Genomic DNA, 22,877 nt, shown 5'->3' on the forward strand with positions numbered 1-22,877 from the left:
TACTGAAAGCTAAGCCTTTACATGTTTTATATATGAAACAAATGAATCACAGCCTTTGTTTAAGCAATATGTAACACCAGTTCATACAAATTAGTGTTTCTTGGAGTGGGGGGGCAGTGGGGGGCAAGCTCCCTCTTCCTCACCATGCCAGGGATCATTGGCAAGTCTGTTTATATCCGGTGGTGGGAATGGGTGGTGTGCTACTGGCATCAGGTGGGTAGAGGCCATGATGCACAAGGACAGTCCTCAAAGAATTACCTGGTCCAAAGTTTTAATAGTATGGACAAAAAACCTGACAGAAACATAAACTGGCTTTTACTTAGGTAACTGGTATTAAATACAATCTTAATTTTTCTGCCAAAGTATGTATAGTTTATCAAAATGGTGTGATCATCAGTTGGATACTTAAAAACCACTCTAAGTCGCTGGAATAAAATTCAACAATTAAATGTTAGTTCATGTCTTTTATTATTAACTCATATATAATCACTTGTCTTCTGGTTTGTTGAAGCAATAGGTCAGACAACATTTGCCACAGTAATGTCTGTCGAAGTGGCTAGCCATAAAAACTCCAGCACCACACTCATCTGAAGGGCACTCCCGACGAAGGCGACTGATTTTGCCATTCTCATCCACCTAAATAAGTACAAACCTGCTGTTAAGATAATTTTATAACATATTTTGAAGTCTAAGTTAAGTGACTCAAAATTCAACCTTTAATATCGCAAAACAGTGTAGTTTTTTGTATTTAAAAACAAAGCACTCAAAATCCTCACTAGTAATTATCCCAACAAAATAGTTCAGAGCCCATTAAAGTCTTGCCTTGCAAGTGGTTGAGAGTTAAGACCTAAACCCAGATCTGACTTCAAAATCAGAACTTGGTTTGGAATAAGCAGCTAAAAGTGAACCTCATCATATGAAGCTTATTCAAATACCAAACAGAAAACAAAAATTTATAAATTTATATAACAAAAATTTAATAGAAAGTTTAGAACCAGAGATGCAAACAAAATTTATTAATCTGTGGATAAAAACGTTTTTATGAAACTGACACACTACCTACTGTGCTCTAACAAGGCACCCAGAAACGTTTTTATTACATTGGCTCACCTTATAGTATTTCAGGACTGCCAGTTTAACCTTCTTTCTCTTATGCTTATTCTTCTTGGGAGTGGTATAAGACTTCTTCTTCCTTTTCTTAGCACCACCACGAAGTCTCAACACAAGATGAAGAGTGGACTCCTGTTAATGGAAGAGGATAAAATAGGCTTTAAAATAATTAATGCTCATATTCCACCAAGGGGCAACTAGCTTCACACACCTTCTAACTGGATGTGATAAATACAATAAGTTTGGGGGAGGGGGAATCAACTACTTGTTTATAAGGAGATTTAAGAACACATTAAGTCACACCATGGGAAGCAATCTACACAATCCAGGCTGTGAGAAACTGTAGCAGTGTCTCTGAAATGTTAATGCAAGAGTCACCAAGGAATCTATTGCTAACCCCACTTTTGCGTGCTCATCAAAACTTACAAAGATTTACATTTAAAGGACTGCTCTTTCCTCCAAACAGACCTTTTGAATGTTGTAGTCAGACAAAGTACGTCCATCTTCCAGTTGCTTGCCAGCAAAGATCAGTCTCTGCTGATCAGGAGGAATTCCTAATAAAAAATAAAGTCCCATCAGAACAAGGGCATCTGACTAGATTTATGGATAATCCTTACTCAGATAAAGGGTACTAATAGCAGTCACTGAATTCTTACTACAGGCTAGGCATGTTAAACGCTTGCCCAAATGACCTTATTTAATCCCAATAACAGTTAACACATATTACTACTACCTTCATTTTTAGATGAAGCAGGGTAGAGAATTAAAATAGCTCACCCAAGTTCACAATTAGGAAGAGCAGCCCTCGTTGGCCCCAGGCACACAAATATTTGTTATTATTTCAAAAGCATTTCACTTTGTCAATCCGACATCTTCCACCCCCCCCACCCCCCCAACAGCACTTATGTCCAGTAGTTAGGCTGGCGCCGGTACAGGTTAATTTCCTGAACTAGAAAATATTACTTGCCTTCCTTGTCCTGAATCTTTGCCTTCACATTTTCTATTGTATCCGAGGGTTCAACCTATGAGTTTAAAAATGCAAATACCGGTATCACAGTAAAAAAACTAGAAAAAAACGCCCAATTCCATTTGCAAGTTATCACAGAACCTAGCCGGTGGAGAGCTGAAGCCTACCCCAGCAAAGCTGACCACTCACCGAGGGGGCAGGCCACCGCCCCAGGACTGCCTCCGGCGAGCACACTTCCTGAGCCGAGCACAGCCCAGGTCCCACTGCGGCGACTGCGCCACACGCGCTCGCGCCCACCGGTGGGAGCGCCTCCCTCCCCTCACCGCGGGCCCCCTGCTTTGGCTACCTGGCCGGAACTTGTGAAGAGGTGAGAGCCCGTACCTCAGATATCGAAAGCCAGCCCTAGCCCCTACTCAGCCAACAACCCTCAATTCAGGGTCAGTTTTCAGAACCCAGGCTCTTAAGCGCATTTTACGGCAGAAAGCGGGGGAAGTCCCAGACTTCACTTCAGGCCCTTATTCAGGCCTTGACTTCCTCACGCCACCTGACCCGTACCTCGAGAGTAATGGTCTTCCCCGTAAGGGTTTTCACGAAAATCTGCATCCTGGCGGCGGTTCCACCTGAGGTTGAGGAAAAGGAGGAGAAGGGTCAGACGTGGGGACACAGAACAGTGCACCGGATAGGCCGCTGGCCGGAGAGAGGACCGAGAGCATATACTCACCACAGATGGCGGATCGGAAAGGAAAGCAAGGCGCCGGCCCACGGGGTTTCCTGGCGCCCCCGCCAGAGGCCCCACCTCTTAGGCGACCACGTCAAATGCCGGACTGGTGTTACAGCGGCTGTCTAACCACATGCCGCCAGATGCGGCCATGAAACTCATTCCTCCTTTCCTATCTGAACTTGTTTTTCACTTTAACCCTCAGAATGCTCTCGAAATAGTAGATTTAAACAAACGAAAAATGGCTTTAAAAGGGTTTGCCCATACAAGCCACGTGGCTAGGAGGGTCTTTAGAAGGGGGTGGGGTTGAGGGGGGGTCCTTATTGGAGGAAAAGGAAGGAAATGGAACTGTCTTCTGGGGATTGTAGTTTTCCACTGCTTTCTTTTAGTTAGGACTACTTGTCCCAAGATGCAATTCCACATCTACGGTTCCCTAGTAACTATATACAAGCGTTGGAGTCAGTGTTTGGAGGAAGGGGTTCAGGTGAGGAGGGAGGATGGTAGAGGCGGAGTAATGGTTTGAGGGGAAACCAGACTAGGTTAAATGACTAGGAGGAAAGGTTAAGAAGCGGGCGAAGGGTTGGGGAAGGAGGGTATCGTTCACTCACAGACACAAGCGGTGAGGGGCGGGGGATCGGCGATGTGCCCGCAGTCGCTTTGGCCTCTGTGGGAAGGGAATTCCTGTGGTCAGCTCCAGCCAAAGATAGTATTCAAACCCTTGGGTTCATCTTTTTCCAACTGTAACTCCTCCCCGTCTTCAACCCCCAAATCTGTCCCAGTCTGGGAAAGGTTCTGGGCCTGGTGTAGGACTCTTTAGTGTGAAACAGGGTAATATGTTGAAAATGTCCGGAGTTTTCAGGTTTTAAAATGAAGCCATATGGGAAAGAATCCTGCGGAATGAGTAGTTGGTTGTAGAATTTCCAAGTCGGGACATTGGGAGTGGTTGTGAAGGAAATCTTCCAAGGGGAAGAATTTGAGAGTATGTGCAGGGTTCTCTCCTAGGAAGGCTGGCCCATTAAAAGCAAGTCACACCTTCCTCTGGCCTTTCTCCACTGCACAGACCAAGGAATCTTTTCTAATGTACACTCCCAATGTCTTCTCTATCTCTGTATGCCCTCTCCTTTGCAGCCCCAACCCCAAATTCAGGCTCTCCTTAATTTTCTCCTGGAAGAATTAATTCTCTAACTTCTCACCTGTCTTCGGTCTTTCTCCTTTTCTAACCCAGTCTCATTTTTGCCCCCAGAATATTCTAAAAAGTAAAGGTGATTATATCGTTATTCTACTTCACCTTCAGGATAAGAATCCAAATTATTTAGTATGATGTTCTGCCTCTGCCTCCCTTTAAGCCTATTCTGTCAAACCCGTTACTCACTTTACACTTTAATGATTGAGCTAATTGAAGTTCCTAGCTTACCTCTCTTATGCTTTGGCACTTAGGAAAAATCCATTTTTTTTTCCTGGAAACTTGTTCATCCCATATTCTGCCAACTTGTCTCCATCTTTACAACAAAACTTCTTCAAAGGTTGTCTATACCCACTGTCTCCAGTTTTCCCCTTCCACTGATTGAACCTACTTCAATTAGGTTTTTGTCCCTACCATTCCAGTGGAATAGTTCTTGTAGGTCACTGATCACCACCATATTGCTAAATTCACTGGTCATTTAATCTTATTTGATCTGTCAGCACTTCACACAGTTGCTTACTCTCTCCCTCTTTGAAACTTTTTTTTTCTTTTCTTTTTTTTTTTTTAAAGATTTTATTTATTTATTTGACAGAGATCACAAGTAGGCAGAGATGGAAGCAGAAAGAGTGAGAGGGAAGCAGGCTCCCCGCCGAGCAGAGAGCCTGATGTGGGACTCGATCTCAGGACCCTGAGATCATGACCTGAGCCGAAGGCAGTGGCTTAAACCACTGAGCCACCCAGGTGCCCCTTTTTTTTCTTTTTTTAACCTGACTTCCAGGATACCTCTCTTACTTCTACTTTCCTGGAAATTTTCCAAGCTGTTTTGCTGCTTTCTCTTGATCTACCAGACCTCTAAACTTTGGAGTTCAACCCCCACCAAGGCTAATTCATCAGAACTCTGCTTTTTGACATTTCCCAGTTCATTTTCATTCTGCCTCATAACTCTATTTTTTAAAAATTTTTATTTTAAGTAGGTTCCATGCCCAGTATGGAACCTAATGTGGGGCTTGAATTCATGACCCCAGGACCTGAGCTGAGATCAAGAGTTGGAGGGACGCCTGGGTGGCTCAGATGGTTGGACGACTGCCTTCGGCTCAGGTCATGATCCTGGAATCCCAGGATCGAGTCCTGCATCAGGCTCCCAGCTCCTTCTCGCTCATGCTCTCTCTCACTGTCTCTCTCTCAAGTAAATAAGTAAAATCTTAAAAAAAAAAAAAAAAAAGAGTTGGACACTTAATGGACTGAGCCACCCAGGTGCCCCATCCATCTCATACTTTTTTTTTTTTTAAAGATTTTATTTATTTATTTGACAGAGAGAAATCACAAGTAGATGGAGAGGCAGGCAGAGAGAGAGAGGAAAGCAGAGAGCCCGATGCGGGACTCGATCCCAGGACTCTGAGATCATGACCCGAGCCGAAGGCAGCGACTTAATCCACTGAGCCACCCAGGCGCCCCCCATCTCATACTTTTAAATACCATCTATATGCACATGACTGATAAACTTATCTCTCACTCAGACCACTCACTAAGACTCTGTCTTCACATATCCAGTTGACTACTCAATACCTCTCAGACAACCCGAAGTCCTGATCTCATGAAATTGCTCTTCCCATCTCTGCAAATGGCTATTCCTATCTTCTCATTGCTAAGGCCAAAAACTTCATAGTCATCCTTGACTGCTCTCTCATATCCACATACTCTCTTATACATAGAAAATTCTTCTTGGCTTTATTTTCGGTATACAGAACACTTCTCACCACCTCCGCTATTACTGCTGTGATCTAAGCTGCCATTATCTTTTGGCCAGATTATTGCAGTAACCTCCTAATAGTTCTTTCAGCTTTGACCCTTGTCTTCACAGAGCATCAAGAAAGACTCTTTGAAAATGTATGTCACGGGCGCCTGGGTGGCTCAGTGGGTTAAAGCCTCTCAGGTCATGATCCCAGAGTCCTGCATCGGGCTCTCTGTTCCGGGGGGAGCCTGCCTCCTCCTCTCTGCCTGCCTGATTACTGGTGACCTCTGTCTGTCAAATAAATAAATAAAGTCTTAAAAAAAAAAAAAAAAAGAATGTATGTCAGCTATCACTCTTCTGTCTAAAGCCCTCCAGTGGCTTCCCATGTCTCTGAGAGTGAAACATAAATTCCTTTAAGTGAGGCTGTTGCTCTAGCACTGGAACAACAAGGCAATGTTCCAGCCCATTTTTCCTCTTGCCAATTCTGCCTAGTAAAAGGGACACCTTTTTCTAACTTGTGCAAACATGCCCCATGGTGGAACTGGTAGTGGTCCTGACTTCAAGGCCTTATATCCTATAGGATCTGGCAGCTACCTCTCTGCCCTTACCTTCTTTGTCCCTTTCTGTCCTCTTCTGGCCCCACTGGCCTTCTTGGTGTTTGTCAGAGATGCTCTCTGCTTTGAGCCTTTGGACTTACTGATCTGTCGGCATCAAGCACTCCTCCCAGGAATCTTCAAACTACTTGTCACTTTGGGGTGCCTGGGTGGCTCAGTGGGTTAAAGCCTCTGCCTTCAGCTCAGGTCATGGTCCCAGGGTCCTGGGATCGAGCCCCACATCGGGCTCTCTGCTCCACAGGAAGCCTGCATCCTCCTCTCTCTGCCTGTGTTTCTGCCTACTTGTGATCTCTGTCAAATAAATTAAAACAAAACAAAACACAAAAAATAACCTAAAATGTCACCTTATCAGTGAGGGCTTTCTTCTCTCCCAGCATAATGCCTTGTATAAAATAGTACCCTCCAACCTTCTTTCTAGTCCCCATTCCTTGCTTTATTTGTTTATATAACTTAGCCTCATGTGTCATCTGTATTTGGGGATGTTGTCTGTCTCTCCATTTGAATGTAACCTCTGGGAGGTTAGGGACTTTGTTTTGTTTGGTGCTGTATCTCTAGTGTCTAGAATAGTGACAGACACAGTAGGTATGCTTCCCCCAATTTATTGGATAAATAAATGCAACACAACATAAGCATTGCCCTAGGTGTTGTTCCATTAGATGTTTTTCCTGATGTTTCCCTGCCCTCTCCCACAAACTAGCCCCTCTTGGCTTTTGGAGTCCATTGTGCCCACCTCTGTCACACTACCCTCTCTGCTCTGTAGCAATGGGTTATTTAACTAGTCCAATAGACTTGACTGGGAATCTTTGTGACTTGTTTTCTCTGTATCCCTTTGTGTCTAATATGAATGAGTGAGTGAAAGGTCATCTGCGTTGGTTTATGTGACTCGGGCATTTTGTAGATGCTGAGAAACAGTCGCTTTAGCTGTGTTGTAGTTTGAGGCACCACAAAGTCATGTCTTCTGAGCAGACCACATTATTGCTAAGTGATTATTGATTATTAAGCATTTTTTAGTACATTTTCTGCTAGAAACTGTACTGTGCACTGGAATGCAGATAGGTAGGGAAGGATAATGGGGATAGAGAACATTTTGGTTTCCGCCTACTGGGAGAAATAGAGAATATAAACAGAACACTATTATAGAGTGGCTGAGTACTAATACCATGATAGAAGATATGCACAGTTCCATGGGAGAATGTAGAAGTTGACCAAGTTTAAAGGAATTCAGGGCAGCTTTCCTGGAGCTATATAAGCCGAGATCTGAAAAATGAGTAAAAGCCAACTGAGTAAGGATGGTAATAGGAGTGTTATCTCAGTGGGGGCAGGGAGTATTGAGGATGGAGAGAGAGAATACAGAGATGGGAGAGAATCAATGCAGGACTCTCAGCAAATTCATGGCAAGGGCACAAAAATTTAGACAGAGAGAAAGATTTGGACTACCCAGCTCCTACAGGCCTACATAGGCTAAGTGAAGGAACTTAGATTTTATCCTAAAGTTAATAGGAGGCCACTGGTATTCCGATATAACCACTAACTCTCCAGTGGTCACGCCCAATCCTTCCTCCTTACACTACTGTCTTTTACTATCTGAAATTACATTGTTTATTTATAGTTTGTTTCTCCTACTAGATTGTAAGCTCAAATGAGCCAAGAACTTATTTATTACTGAAAATCTAGCTATAAAATAATGCTGGCAGTTAGTAAACAGTAAAAATTAGTTGAATGAGTGAATAAGGAAATTGATTTCTCACTTGGGAAAACTGTTGATCCATTTATGGGTTTTTACCTTATTGGAACTACCTATGTTCATTTACAAACTGTTTTTTCATTGTCCAGTTCTTCAGCATGAAGTAAATTGGTCTTTTAAACTTTGGTAAGTATTTTGGTGTCTCCCTTCTCCTGCATATGACCTGTGGGCAGGATTTATAGGCCATCTATGTTATTTTAAATAGCCAGATATCAATTGCATCACTAAAACATGGTAAAATTGATCTAGACATTTACTCATCACAGCATTATAGTGGAAATGTTCAACAGTGGGGGAATGATTAAGTTAAGTATGGTGTGCTAGTCAAATACGCAATTATTAGAAGTCTTTTTTTTTTTTTTTAAGATTTTATTTATTTGAGCGGTGCCTGGGTGGCTTAGACCTTAAGCATCTGCCTTCAGCTCAGGTCATGATCCCAGAGTCCTGCATTGGGCTCACTGCTCAGTGGGAAGCCTGCTTGTGTTCCCTCTTGCTGTCTGTCAAATAAATAAATAAATAAATAAATAAAATCTTAAAAAAAATATATTTTATTTATTTGTTTGTCAGAGAGAGAGAGCACGCACACAAGCAGGGGGAGCATTAGGCAGAGGGAGAAGCAGGTTCCCTTGAAGCAAAGACTTTTCTCCCAGTAACCTGGGGTCATGATTTGAGCCCAAGGCAGGCACTTAACCAACTGAGCCACCCAGGTTCCTAGAAGTCATTTTTTGAAAACTATTCAACAAGTGGAAAAGTGCTTTTAATATTGAGTGAAAAAAAATGAGGATGGGGCGCCTGGGTGCTCAGTGGGTTAAGCCTCTGCCTTTGGCTTGGGTCATGATCCGAGTGTCCTGGGATTGAGCCCCGCATCAGGCTCTCTGCTCAACGGCGAGCCTGCTTCCCCCTCTCTCTCTCTGCCTGTGTTTCTGCCTACTTGTGATCTCTGTCTGTCAAATAAATAAATAAAATCTTCCAAAAAAAATGAGGATACAAAGCTGAATATAGAGTGTGATCCTAATTTTTGTAATTATAAAAACTGGAAAGAAATATACCAAAATATTAAATAATCATTGTGTTTGGGTGGAGGATTCTGTATGATTTTTAGTTTTTCATTAATTTTCTTTGGTTGATATTTTCCAAATTTTTTAAAAAAAGATTTTATTTATTTATTTGACAGAGATCACAAGTAGGCAGAGAGGCAGGCAGAGAGAGAGGAGGAAGCAGGCTCCTTGCTGAGCAGAGAGCCCCATGCAATGCGGGGCTCTATCCCAGGACCCTGAGATCATGACCTGAGCCAGAGGCAGAGGCTCAGCCCATTGAGCCACCCAGGCTCCCTATTTTCCAAGTTTTATAGCTGAATATTCATGGGTAAAGGAGAGTTGGGAAGAGTTCAAATGTTTTGTCTTGCCAGATATTTTTCAGTAAGCCATGGGTTCTGTTTGGTGTTAATGTGAATAGTTTTCAGGAATCAACTTCTGTATTCAACTGGATAATGATTCTTTATTTAAAGAGCAATGGAATGTAGCAGCTTGAAACTGTGCTGGAAGAGGACTCTTACCTTTGATATCATTGATGGATGGATTTTAGAGGAAGTTCTGACTTCTTACTTTTTAGTTAGTATGTTTATTTTACAGATAAGAATTTTAATGAAGTTTATAATAAAATAAATTCGTGAGTTGTTTGTAGCTATCATGACTACCTAGGCCAAGTAAGCACGTGGGTAGAGAAGTATTTGACCTTGTTTATATCATTAGGAGGCTTCCAAACTGCTCTTCTCATGTGAAGCAAGCAAAGTGGTAAACCTTCTGTTAGAAAGTATTGAATTAAACATAAGAAACCATCCAATCACATGACAGATAGGCTTGGTTCCTAAAAAGCTCTTTATTGACTGGTGTTTGGTATTTCTATCCCAGAGGTATAGCACTTGACAGTAGAATAGTTAAGATCTTTTAATTCATAGGTTGAAAGATTTATCTCTGAGATAAATATTTTAATTTATTATAATTTTATTTATATTATAATTAAATTTTTATAAATTAAATTATATTATAATTAAATTTATATTATAATTTTTTATAAACTTATTAGAAATGACTTGATTTATTTTAAGCTTCAAAGCAATTGATGGTCTTTTTTTCTTTCAGGCTTGCCAAAGGTTTGGCTTTTTTGGAAAAGCAAGTCAAGACTTAAGTCTTCTCTGGTGAACAAGTGTGCAGATTGTGACATATGTCCATTCAAGAAATAAATAAACATGCAGTTCTCCCTCCTATCATTAGTAGGAGTGACAAGGAATTTTTGGAAAGTATGCAAAGATACATAATCACAGAAACTGAAAGAGTGGGCTGTAACAAGGAAGGACCTGCTGATGAATATTACATCATATACCGAAACGTTTTTGATAAGGTATCAAAGCTCATAGGATGAGGGAGTTTTCATGGGGTGGAAATGGTCTGTCTTGACAACTAATATTCCTACTCACTGCTTGTTGAGTACACGGCGTTTGTCAATTTTGAGAAGTTCATCCAGTGTATTGGGAAGGGATGAATGGGGAAAATACAGTGCTGGATTTCTATCACTAGACACTTAATGAGTGTTTTGATTGTTTTAGCTTGAGTACAGGCTGTCAGTTTTTTAGCAACAACTTAGTTGTGCCTTCTAACATCCTTTTGGTCTTTTATCTAAAAATATCTGATTTGTTAGGGATTGGGTTGCCAAGCAGGAACCTGCTAATTGTTGTAAGTTTTGGCTTCGATTGGATCTAGCATATTAAGGTGGAACCCTTTGTGAGTTAGAGGTCTTGATAGGTCCAGTAGGCAAGAGGTTTGACTGGACCGAACACTGGAAATAGAGGAGTTTAGAAAATGTTGTGGCTTTATATAACATTTGATCTTGCTTTTTAAGATTTTAGAAACACTTATTTTTCCTTACAAACAATTGCAGTTTCCCCTTTGGTTCCTTGTTTTTTTGTTTGTTTGTTTGTTTGTTTGTTTTTTGTTTTGTTTTTTTTTTTTTTTTTACCATTTTTTAACCTCCTTGGAAGATGCCCTGGCAGTTGAATAAGTGGAATCAGCATCCTTTCCTTTTTACCCAAAAGAAATAATTATTTATCTTAAGAATTCTGTAGACTTGGGGTGCCTGGGTGGCTAAGTGGGTTGGGCCTCTGCTTTTGGCTCCAGTCATGATCTCAGGCTCCTGGGATGGAGCCTCGCATTGGGCTCTCTCCTCAGCAGGGAGTCTGCTTCCCCCTCTCTCTCTGCCTGCCTCTCTGCCTACTAGTGATCTCTCTCTCTCTCTGTAAAATAAATAAATAAAATCTTAAAAAAAAAAAAAAGAATTCTGTGGACTATTGGTTTCTGAGTAAAACAGTCACAGGCAAAATAGGAACTCAGTATTTTGTTTAATTTTTTTTAAAGATTTTATTTATTTATTTGACAGATAGAGATCACAAATAGGCAGAGAGGCATGCAGAGTTGGGGGGAGAAGCAGGCTCCCTGCTGAGCAGAGAGCTGGATGTGGGGCTCTATCCCAGGACCCTGGGATCATGACCTTAGCTGAAGGCAGAGGCTTTAACCTACTGAGCCTCTCAGGCGCCCCTTTTGTTTAATTTTTAAACAGTATACACAAGAATCTTTTTTCTCCTCTAATTAAAAACATAGTGCATCACTCTAAGGAAAAATGAGCACAAAGTAGTGATTTGTACTGGAAATTAAGTGGAATTAAGAAAATTGATGAGTATTCATAAGAGTATAAAATAAACAGTCTTTTCTTTTAAGTCATCTAAAAACACTATCTTTTAGAATTGGTACATTGGCAGGTTAGCCTCATTTTATATGTCATTATGATCAGTGATACTGCTTTTGAGTAATTAAGGAATATATCGTATGACTGTTTAAAGGCAGTGTTTTGAGTGGTTGCATCAATATCAAGAATCATGCTGGGGCACGTGGGTAGCTCAGTGGGTTAAAGCCTCTGCCTTCAGCTGAGGTCGTGATGCTGGGGTCTTGGGATCGAGCTCCGCATCAGGCTTTCTGCTCAGCAGGGAGCCTGCTTCTCCCTCTCTCTCTGCCTGCCTCTCTGCCTTCTTGTGATCTCTGTCAAATAAATAAATAAATAAAATCTTAAAAGAAAAAAAATAAATAAAAGAATCATGCTAAGATTCTACTTACCTGAAACCAGCAGAGGAAAGTTATCATAATGGTGACACGCTTATCTTGGCATGCCCAAATACTGATACTTGTTGGAAGATTTTTTACATGAAGAGCTGTCTGCTTTAAATTAGTATAGCTCTAGTAAAGTCATTTTGGAGGTGGTGTTAGTTAATATAATTCTTAGAAAAAAGACATGGGAATAAATAAAAGATAATATTTACATCTGTAGTCCTTTTCGCCCTATCTCCCAAGACTTCCATGTGGACTATCTGTCCATTGTACAATAATAAGTTGTACATTTGTGCCTTGTAAAGAATCCTGTTCTTCAGGACTGAGAGGGGTCTGAAATATAAATTACTTGGTACTTAAGAGAAACTTTTCTTCTAGTTTCTCAATATAATTGGTCTTTCCTTTTTTAAAAAAAGGATTTTGTTTATTTATTTATTTGACAGAGAAAGAGCATGGGTGGGGGGAGGGCAGGGAGTGAGAATACAAGCAGGGGGAGCAGCAGGCAGAGGGAGAAGAAGGCTCCCTTCTGAGCAAGGAGCCTGATGTGGGACTCTGTCCCAGAACCTGGGATGATGACCTGAGCCAAAGGCAGACACTTAACCAACTGAGCTACCCAAGGGTTTCTGATCTTTCCATTTTCATGTTATTCCAGCACATTTGATTGTTAAAAAGCTATTAATGACTGCCTTCTCCAATCTTCCTTACCTTGGAAGGATCTAATTGGGCAATGATGAAAGTATTAACTTGCATCTCTGAGTACTTAGAATCAGAGACCAAATCCCAAATTCTGCTTAGAATCACACATAGAGGATTTTGCAAGTGCATGGTACCTAAGTCAAGCAAGGAGGACCTGAGACTCCTGTAAGAATTGAGGGTAGGTTATAGAAAGAGCCAAATACTTAGTAAGCAAGGAAGACCAAAGCTAGGAAGAGTGAGCATCTATAGAAGAGGGTGAATTATGGAGGCAACTATCCTCTGGAAATGGCTGTTTTTTGTGTTTCTGGTAGCATGTACAGGTAGCCTGTGTCCATATATAGAAGCTGAGGTGGAATGACTACTCTTCCTCTTCTCGCTCAGATCCCTCTTACCAAGTCTCAAGTTTAATGAAAACCTGACCCTCAAACTTGAATGATGTAGAGCCAGGAAGTTCATATGGCAGGGTTAAGTTGGTTGGCTATAAGAGAATAAGGAGTCATGAGTGCTGTGGCAAAATGAAGAACCAATGCAGTCTAAAGTTCTAGCTGATTACTGCCATTAGGAATGGGGATTCATGTTGGTAGGTTTTCAGTTTTCAGGAGAAATGGAAATTGAGTTTTTGGTGAAATTTCCTACATTTTAAATATTTTTGTGAGTCAAGCAAAATTGGATTCTACCTGTAGCATGCCAGTGTGTTTCCTTTCCTTTTATGCATTTCCTGTGCATTCTTGACAGTTCCTATTAGTGTTCTTTTGAAATTTGTGTCTTCTAGCAAGCAAGTATGGGAGCTGATTGTGGTGTCATTACAAGTCTGTTCTCTCCATTAACGTACCCAAATTATATTGGATTGTTGTGGCATATCCTAGAGGCATGTGAAGTGGAAGATGGCCAGGAACAGTGGGGTATTTAATTTGGAAGACTACAGAGTAATAGCCTCTGTTTCATTAAAGATTCCTGGGTGGCCGTCCTCCTGGTTTGGGTAGATGGGTAATAATGTCAAAAAGACAATCAGTATCTCCCATTCACATATTCTCTACTGATATTTACCACTGATCTCTTTGTACTATTTCTTGATAGACCAGATCTCTTCCAGAACAGATAATTTTTTTTTAGATATTGTTTAGCTAACAGAAAACCTGTGGGGGATAAAGAGACTAGAGATGTAGCTGGAGTAGACAGCATAATATTCAGCTTTCAGGGAAAATTATGGATTGATCATATCTATTCCCTATACATATTGATCCCTTCTAAAATCCTCATATGCAGAGTTTGGAAACCATAAATTATAAGTTTTTGTTTTTTAATTGAAATGCTTATTAATTATTTTTGTGTGGATAATGCATACACAAGATAGGAGTGAAGGAAGGAAGGAAAGAAAGGAAGGAAAGAAGGAAGAAAAAAGAAAGAAAAATAAAGAAAAAGAAAAGAAGAGAAAAGAAAAGAAAACCAATAAAGAAGAATATAGATTGGAAAGTTAGGTCCTGTTCACCTCAAACCCTGCTTCCTCTTTGGTTCTCTGCAGGTACCCACTGTTTCTGTTATTATTATCCTTCTGGAGATAATCTGTACTTATACACACCATTGGAAACTATGAATATGTAGCAGGTTTTCTATAGTTGCACTTGACATCTTAGCAATAGAAATGCAACTGGGGAATTGAGAGTATTAATTAACCAGTAGGAGCCAATAGGTTAGAAAAACAGAGAGGTGAAGGGAATCCAGGATTTTAAGGACTGAATGAAGCCAGAGACGTAATTTAGAGATAGTAAGGAATGATGGGCAATTATATTTCAAAGATCTATAATTGAGATAATTAGACCTGATATTGGTTTTAACTGACATCATATTATATATGTGTTCATACTAAGTAGAGCAAAAATATTTAAGCTTATAGTATTGTAATGATTTCCAAATTGCATATTGAGTAAATATTAGTTGTCTTAATACCCTGGGTATTAAAATTTAAGACTTCTAACTGCTTATCATGTTCCATTTAAGAAATAATCTACAATGCTGTTTGCAAGGCTTTTGTTCCATTGTCTTCCCAAAAAAATTCAGTATCATAGGCAGAAAAATAATGTTTCAGGTAATAGAGTATGTCACTGCATACAAATCCATTCTTACTTCAATCAAAAAAGAATATGATGGCTTTATTGAGACAGTGAAGGAAGGCCAAAGAGCTGCATTTTGTCTTCATGGAAAACTTAAAGCTTTGGCAGCAGAGCCCACAGCATTGGTGTATCACAGGAAAAGAACAATCCAACTTGAAGCAAAGTAAGTATATTAGTAAGTAGCCCAAAAGGTGATGATTGTTACTTGGTTATATTACCTAGTCAGTGTAACTATAAACAGTGGTTCTTAGCCCCCCAGAATCCTAAGCATTGTAAATAGTAAGAAATTCTCAACTAGATTTATAGTGAAATTGTCAAAAATAAGGAGATCCTAAAGGTAGTTACAGCAAGAAGCAACAACTTCCTTACCTTCGCATCTGTGTTGTAGCATATATCAGAATTTCATTCCTTTTTAAGTTTCAATAATATTCCATTGTTTGAATATACCACATTTTGTTTATCTGTTTTTCTATTTATGGATACTTGGGTTGTTTCTACCTCTGTGGCTATTGTGAATAGTGCCTCTATGAACATTCATGTGTAAGTATCTGAGTCCTTGCCTTCAATTCTTTTTTTTTTTTTTAAGATTTTATGTATTTATTTCAATAGAGAGAATGTGAGTAGGGAGTGGGGAGAGAATGAATCTCAAGCTGACTCTTCTGATCACAGAGCCTGATACAGGCTCGATCCCTTGACCATGAGATATGACCTGAGCTGAGATCAAGAGTTGGATACTTAATCAACCAAACCACCCAGGCGCCCCAAGAGTCTGTTTACTTTTAACATGCTCTTCTTCTGCAATCATAAGGTTTTTGGTTGAAAGGCAAAGGGTATTTTATTTCCACAGTCCCTCTTTCATGAATACTGCAGGTTCTTACTCTGAGCCATCTGTAGGGACCAGGAACTCTGTATTGTAATCAGATGTGGGCAACAGTTCTCTACTGACAAACTTGTTTTTAATTTGCCAGAAATTGACATTTATATACTGAATTTATTTTAATCTGTTATTTCCTCCCAGGGCCAACATATCAGTGATAAACTAGACAGTGAACTTCAAATGATGCTTAAAAGAAATTTATATCAAGAGGTAGCTCTTGGTTTTTAAGATTCCCATGTCTGGAATAAGACAGTTTTATCACAAAGAGGTGCTATCCTTCCTCCAGCTCTAGGCTCAAAATTACTATCGAGGGCTGAATAATGGCCTCAAAGATATTGGGTCCTAATTCTGGAAACCTGGAATTGCTCCTTTACTTGGAGAAAGGGTCGTTATAGATGGTACTATTTTAAGGATCTTGAGATGGGGAGATTATCCTGGATTATTCAGGTGGGCTTTAAATACAATCACAAGTGTTTTTTTTTTAATTTTTAAAAAGATTTTATTTATTCATTTGACAGAGAAAGAGAGATCACAAGCAGACAGAGAGGCAGGCAGAGAGAGGGGGAAGTAGGCTCCTCGCTGAGCAGAGAGCCCGAAGTGGGGCTGTATCCCAAGGGCTCCATCCCAGGACCCTGGGACCATGACCCTGGGACCATGACCTGAGCTGAAGATAGATACTGCCTTAACCCACTGAGCCACCTAGGCGCCCCTCCCTAGAGCTTCTGAGAGGAAGCATAACCCTTTGATTTTGTCCCAGTGATACTGGTTGTGGATTTCTGATCTCTGGAACTGTAGGAGAATAAATTTCTGTTGTTTTAAGCTACCAATAAGTTTTTGGCAATTTGTTATAGCAGCTACAGGAAGCTAGTATAATTACAAAAATAATTTTAATTACAAAGGTAACTTTCAACTATAGGGAATACATGTAGTACTTTATGGCCAGATTATTATGTTTAACACGTACGCATTTCCAGTAAGATTGTGAATTGTAGTGTAAGATTTTAATTGATGCTCTGAGAGAAAACCGTTCCTCACTTTTGAGGTTAGTTAATTTTTAATGGACATTGTTTCAGAAACTTAACACCTCAGTCCATAATGGTTCAAAATGATACTTAGCCAAGATAAAGTAATGATTTAATCTGTTTTACTTTAAATCTTATGATTAAATAACTAAACTATTTGAAAGAAATGTAAGAAAGCCTTTCTGTTTTTTCAGAATGAGGGTTATTGAAAATAATTCCTCAAAGATTCAATTGCAAATAGACAAAATGAAACAACTTAGGGCAGAATATGAGGCAAAAGAAGTAAGATATCATACTTTCTCCAAAGATCCTTCAAAACCTATTCCAGGTATGTATTTTGTTAAAAATGTTTGAAATCCCAACTGTTTTCAGTTATTACCTATCATACAAATCAGTTTACGTGTGCTGCAGTGTGTGTTTCTGCAAGTGTACCAGGACTTTAGCCAGACTTCACGAACAACTTTAGCCTGGACTCCAGGTGGATATAAAGGAATGAGACAACTTCAACAACCTTGAAAAACAGAGAGAATTCCAGACTGGCCGGATTATATAAAGTATAAGGGAAGGACTGTTAGAGTTTGGTTCCTGCATCAATGTCGACGTTATCTGCAAACCTATTAGAAATGCAGATTCTGGCTCTGCAGCAGACTTACTGTGTCAGAAACTCCAGGGGTGGGAGTTGGGGTGGGGGAGTGGAGTGGAGCTCAGCAGTGTTTTAGCAAGGCCTTGATGTGGTTCTCAAGTTTGAGAATCCTTGCTATAATATATGAAAAACCTATACTGTATTAAGTTCTAGTGAATATTGTTGATTCCCATTGATGTCAGCATTCACTGGTTCTTTATCTTCAGCTAAGCCACATTTTAAGAAATTGGAATATATCCTGGAATTCCTCAGGATGTTGAGAAGTTTGTACGATGCGTGGATAGAAGAATTGCAGATACTCATTTTGGAGAAAAGGGAGACTTGGAGAATAGCTAACTGTATTCAAAACTTTTAAGGATTTCAACTAGTGTTTATGCAGAGGCAGAATCAGTAAGTGGAAATTTTAGGAAGTCAGATTTGGTTTCATTAGAAGACGCTCTGTCTTGAAAATAATGAACTGCTACATACCAGAGGATTTCAGGTTGGACGACCATCCTGCATTTGATGGAAGCAGGGACTAGATTCACTTTCAAATATAAAATTATGACAGTCAAAGTACAAATAAGGTACATATTAATAAGTAGAGAATAAGTCAAATTGATTAGATGCTGAGAGGATTCAGGGTAAGGGAATGATTAAAAACTGAGTAGGATTAATCCAGGGAGGTTTCTGGGAGAGAATTTTGATGTATGCCTTTAAAAACCAACAACATGCTTAGCGAAATAAGTCAAGCAGAGAAAGACAACTATCATATGATCTCCCTGATATGAGGAAGTGGTGATGCAACATGGAGGCTTAAGTGGGTAGGAGAAGAATAAATGAAACAAGATGGGATTGGGAGGGAGACAAACCAAAAGTGACTCTTAATCTCACAAAACAAACTGAGGGTTGCTGGGGGGAGGGGGTTTGGGAGAAGGGGGTGGGATTATGGACATTGGGGAGGGTATGTGCTTTGGTGAGTGCTGTGAAGTGTGTAAACCTGGTGATTCACAGACCTGTACCCCTGGGGATAAAAATATATGTTTATAAAAAATAAAAAATTAAAATAGAAAAAAAAAAACAACAACAACTGGTCTGCATAAGGGAATCATTTCAAGTGTTGTGAATGGGTTGTTATGAATAATATGGGGGGAGCGGACAATGAGGGATTGGGGACTGAGGGCTTGGCAGGTTTTATAGACTTTGCTTTGGAGGGAATAAATAGATTACCCTGGGGTTTGCCGTAGTAGGTTAATGGAATCGTTGGTTAGAAATCTTTGGACAAAAAGCCTGAATTGTTAGGCAGAAGCTTTTGGTGGAATTGACTAACAGTGGTATTTAAAGGTTGGAAAGGTGTGACAGTGAGGTTATTAAAACTTTTTAAGATGCAGGGGAGCCTGGGTGGCTCAGTCAGTTAAGCGTCCAACTCTTGAGTTCAAGACTTTACTTATTTATTTGACAGAGAGACAGAGAAAGAATACAAGCAGAGGGAGCGGCAGAGGGAGAAGGAGAAGCAGGCTTCCTGCTGAGTGGGAAGCCCAACGTGGGCCTCGATTCCAGGACCCTGGGATCATGACCTGAGCCGAAGGCGGATACTTAACCCACTGGCCACCCAGGCAGCCTTTGACTTTTGATTTCATCTCTGGTCCTGATCTCAGAGTCTTGAGATCAAGCCTCGGATTGAACTACACACTGAGCATGGAGCCTGCTTAAGATTCTCTCTTCCTCTCCCCCTCCACAGCTTGTGCACAAACTCTCTCTCTCTCTCAAATATAAAAAATAAAAAGCTTAAAAAGAACTTTTCAAGATGCCAGGTTTTGGATAATCAGCCTTCATTGATGATATATTTAAAACTACTACACATTTAAAATTGTGTGCTAATTCTGTTCATGTTCAGTAAGTTATAAGTTCATGCTACCATTTATTAATTATTTCTTAACATAGCAAACTGTGATCTGTTTTGCTAAGACTTGTCATTTGAGCACAAGAGTCCTAAACATGGTTTCATTTTTGACTTGTTTCCTTTTTCCCGTAGGCATGACTCTCCAAGAATCTGTCAATTTAGTTGCTCTCACTAAATACCTGAAACATCTTGAAGATAAATATGCTGAAATTAAACAGGCTATGTTGAAAAAATACGTACCAATTCAGAGGAAGGCAGAGTTAGATGAGGAAATGATTGTGACATTAAAACGGAGAGATTTAGCTGAAAATCTGAACAAACAACTACAGTTTCGGTATGAAAATTGATTATAGACTTTTTAAGTTTGAAGCTTTTATTTGTGTTTATTCTTTTATTCCACTATTTGATTTTAGGTTCGGTATATTGATTTTTTTTTTTTTTTTTTTACCTTTGTAGTCATCAGAGACTGCAGATTATTTCAAATGCATTTATTTCCTGGATAAAATCTGATATGAGCAGCTCATTTGAAGACTTTGTAGAGCATATTCAGAAAACTAAAAGTTTACCTGGTAATTTATCTATATTTTTTAATTACCACAAATAATGGAAAACATCATTTTTCCCTCCAGAAAGCAAAAGAGTGAGGATTTTCCTAGGCTGAGTTTAAAGAAATTAAAAAAAAAAAAGTATTTCTGTTTTGTCTCTATTACCCTATGAGCTTCTTCCTTAAACAGCTAAGAGATAATTGGTAAATAAATAGTAGATGTGGTAAGCCAAAGAGAGTATACCTAAAACTGTACCTGAAAATACTGGAGATACAAACAGGGAGGCCACTCAGTTTAGGAAGAGATTGGTGCTTTTAGAAACCATAGCATTAAGTTGTTTATTAATTAAACATGTATATATTTATTATTTTCTACTGATTGATAATCTTAAATATTCTGTGGTGCTTTTTAGTAATTATAGGTGATGAAGGCATTGTTGAAGAACTGCTTGAAGACGATCCAGGCAAGGCAAAAGGAGCTGAAATTTTGCTTTGCTACATTGAAAGGCAAATATTTGAAAAGCTTTGATTTTCCTTGTTAAAATGTTACCACATTTATTTAATATTTATTTAAATATTAAGTAAATATTTAATATTTATTACATGTTTAGCATTTGTTTAGCATCTTGGTGAGCTATAGTCTCTAGATTTTGTATTTTTACAATTTTAGTCTAGCAAACAAATTGGAAAATAAACTAGAATTTTAAAAAATAGATTTTTTGTGTGGAAAATATTAGATGGGTAGTCCAGAAGATTTTTCAGAGGATATATATTTAACTTTTATTTATATAATATATTTGCATTTCCTAGCCATTAGCCTGATGTTATGAAATGTTTTAGAGAATGTCTTCTTGAGTCAGATTATCCTAATTCAGTCATTTTTTTCTCATTTCTCCCTAATGTTTAAGTTACTATATATAGTGTATGATAGAGGCTTACAAAGACCCAAGACTGTTCTTTAAGAGTTAATTTATAGCTGTGAGTCCAAAATGTAAAGAATATATGTAATATTCCTAGTCATATGTTTAATACTTTTTAATTGTGGATTGTCTTACTGATATAGTACAAAAAGGGGCAAAGGTCATTTTGGGGTGGCACCAAAGCCTGTGCTATTTCCTTACACTGTCTGCATCTCCAAGTTTATCAGGTTTAGATGAGAGTAAAAGCCTTGTCGAGATGAAAAGTTTTATGTATTTTGCTTATTAGTATTATTTTGATGTTTTTCTCCTCTAGGGTGTCAAATTCATTTGTAACACTGTAAATCCTGTTTGCCATAGTTTTATTAATTATGGGTAAGGGCTGATTTGAAGACATTCTGCCCTAGTAAGAGGAGTAGAGGCTTATTATTTTTTTTTCTTGTGTTAGTCTTGTTATTAATTAGGAGTCTGATGTCTGGCAGAGTGACATAGGCTTCTGAATACCAAGGACACCTCTTGATCTTCAACTCCACGTTCTTGGTGTTTCAATTACTGTTTCCCATAGGCTGAGTCTCTAAGCAGATTGCCCTCCTTTCGCCTGATATCCCTTTTCATCTGCAGACGATATGTGAGAAAAAATCTAAGCTCATTGTGAATTCAGTTCAAGTTATTTCCATTTTCTATGTCTTGTCATAAGTACTATAGGAAAAAAGTACAGGGTAAGGTTCAGTCTTCTGTCAGGTGAGAGTTTTATTCTGAGGATACAAAAAAATGACAGAATATTAAAGAAAGAGTGAAAAAACATCTTCCTGAATGAATGAATCTAGATTTGATTTTTCTATATTACTGTATTTAGTCTGTTTTAGACAATTCTAATTAGTTTTCTTTTTTGTGTGTACTATCATAATGCATAACAAAATGGAACGTCTGTAGGTTCAGTGAATTAATGTCGCTTGGTGAATATGAAAAGGCGGCTTGTTTTGCAGCAAACAGTCCTAGAAGAATTCTTCAAAACATTGGGACAGTGAATAAATTTAAGGGTAAGCTTTTTCTCTGAACCTTATGTATGTATGCAGATTGTACTTTTTTTTCCTGATAGAATGGAAAGAGTATTGGAAGTAGGAGACTAAAGATCTAGGCTCTACCCCATCCCTGCTATTTACTCAGTTTCTTTAGCTGTCACATTGAGGGATTTGATTTTGTTTTCTACATTAAATGAGGAAATATTTCAAAGCATAAAGATAAGTGTGGAGAGACATACAACAGCCATGTACTTACTATCGGGATTCAGTAGATGTTAACATTTTGTCAAATTTGTTCTACTTCCTTTTAAAACAGCTTTGTTGTTTTAAGTTGACATACATGTAAAAAGTGTATGTATGTACACAATCTGATAAATTTTGGCATTTGTGTCACCCAAAAGTTCCCTCCTTGCCCTCAGTGATCCTTCTCTCTGACTCTTCCTCACCCTTCCCATCTTCCTCTCTCCCACAGCTTCCTCTCAGGGGCAACCATAGTCTAATTTCTGTCACTTTAAAGCTAACATTAGTTAGCTTTTCCTAGACTTTTACCTAAATGGAATTACATAGTATGTAATCTTTTTTGACTGACTTCTTGTACTCAGGATCATTATTTTGAAATTCATATATGTGTTGCATCTATCAGTATTTCATTCTTTTTTATTGTTGAGTAGTATTCCATGGTATGAATAAAAATCCTTTATCAGATACATGATTTAAAAATATTTTCTCCCAGTCTGTGGCTTGTCTGTTCATTCTCTTTGAGTATCTAGGAGAAGTTTTAAATTTTGTTGAAGTCCAATTTGTGAACTTGTTTTTCTTTTATGGATTGTAACTTTAGTGTTATACATAAGAAATCTGTTTCTAATCTGCTGATTTTGACTCCATTGATTATGATTATGACTTTTTGGTAAGGATTTTATAGTTTTAGGTTTACTTTTAAG

General features: G+C 38.9%; 2 protein-coding genes across 6 annotated transcripts in view; one reads left to right on the plus strand and one right to left on the minus strand.

Annotated features, from left to right (window-relative positions):
- Window positions 1-449: 449 nt before the first annotated feature.
- RPS27A (ribosomal protein S27a) lies at window positions 450-3,109 on the minus strand. 2 transcript variants are annotated; one of them, XM_082743626.1, is made up of 6 exons: window positions 2,799-3,109; window positions 2,633-2,697; window positions 2,078-2,132; window positions 1,579-1,664; window positions 1,111-1,242; window positions 450-636 (listed from the first exon to the last, which is right to left on the minus strand). In XM_082743626.1, exons 2-6 carry the CDS (start codon window positions 2,678-2,680, stop codon window positions 487-489), a joined length of 471 nt encoding a protein of 156 aa, XP_082599752.1. In that variant the 5' UTR covers window positions 2,681-2,697; window positions 2,799-3,109; the 3' UTR covers window positions 450-486. The 2 variants fall into 2 exon arrangements, with proteins under 2 accessions (XP_082599752.1, XP_082599753.1); XM_082743627.1 differs by having other exon boundaries at window positions 2,802-3,044.
- Window positions 3,110-3,168: 59 nt separating this feature from the next.
- CLHC1 (clathrin heavy chain linker domain containing 1) overlaps window positions 3,169-22,877 on the plus strand; it is a 39,440-nt gene continuing 19,731 nt past the window's right edge. The window contains exons 1-9 of one of the 4 annotated variants that reach the window (XM_082743597.1): window positions 3,229-3,279; window positions 8,158-8,194; window positions 10,210-10,468; window positions 15,005-15,192; window positions 17,123-17,256; window positions 19,586-19,787; window positions 19,910-20,022; window positions 20,411-20,504; window positions 21,848-21,954. In XM_082743597.1, the coding sequence (XP_082599723.1) occupies window positions 10,292-10,468; window positions 15,005-15,192; window positions 17,123-17,256; window positions 19,586-19,787; window positions 19,910-20,022; window positions 20,411-20,504; window positions 21,848-21,954 (1,015 nt within the window). In that variant the 5' untranslated portion in view covers window positions 3,229-3,279; window positions 8,158-8,194; window positions 10,210-10,291. Of the gene's footprint in view, window positions 3,280-8,157; window positions 8,195-10,209; window positions 10,469-15,004; window positions 15,193-17,122; window positions 17,257-19,585; window positions 19,788-19,909; window positions 20,023-20,410; window positions 20,505-21,847; window positions 21,955-22,877 lie in introns of all 4 variants that reach the window. The other 3 variants (XM_082743599.1, XM_082743598.1, XM_082743600.1) reach the window with 3 other exon arrangements.

Source organism: Mustela nivalis (genome assembly GCF_964662115.1).
Source record: "Mustela nivalis genome assembly, chromosome: 8".
Taxonomy (NCBI): Eukaryota; Metazoa; Chordata; class Mammalia; order Carnivora; family Mustelidae; genus Mustela; species Mustela nivalis.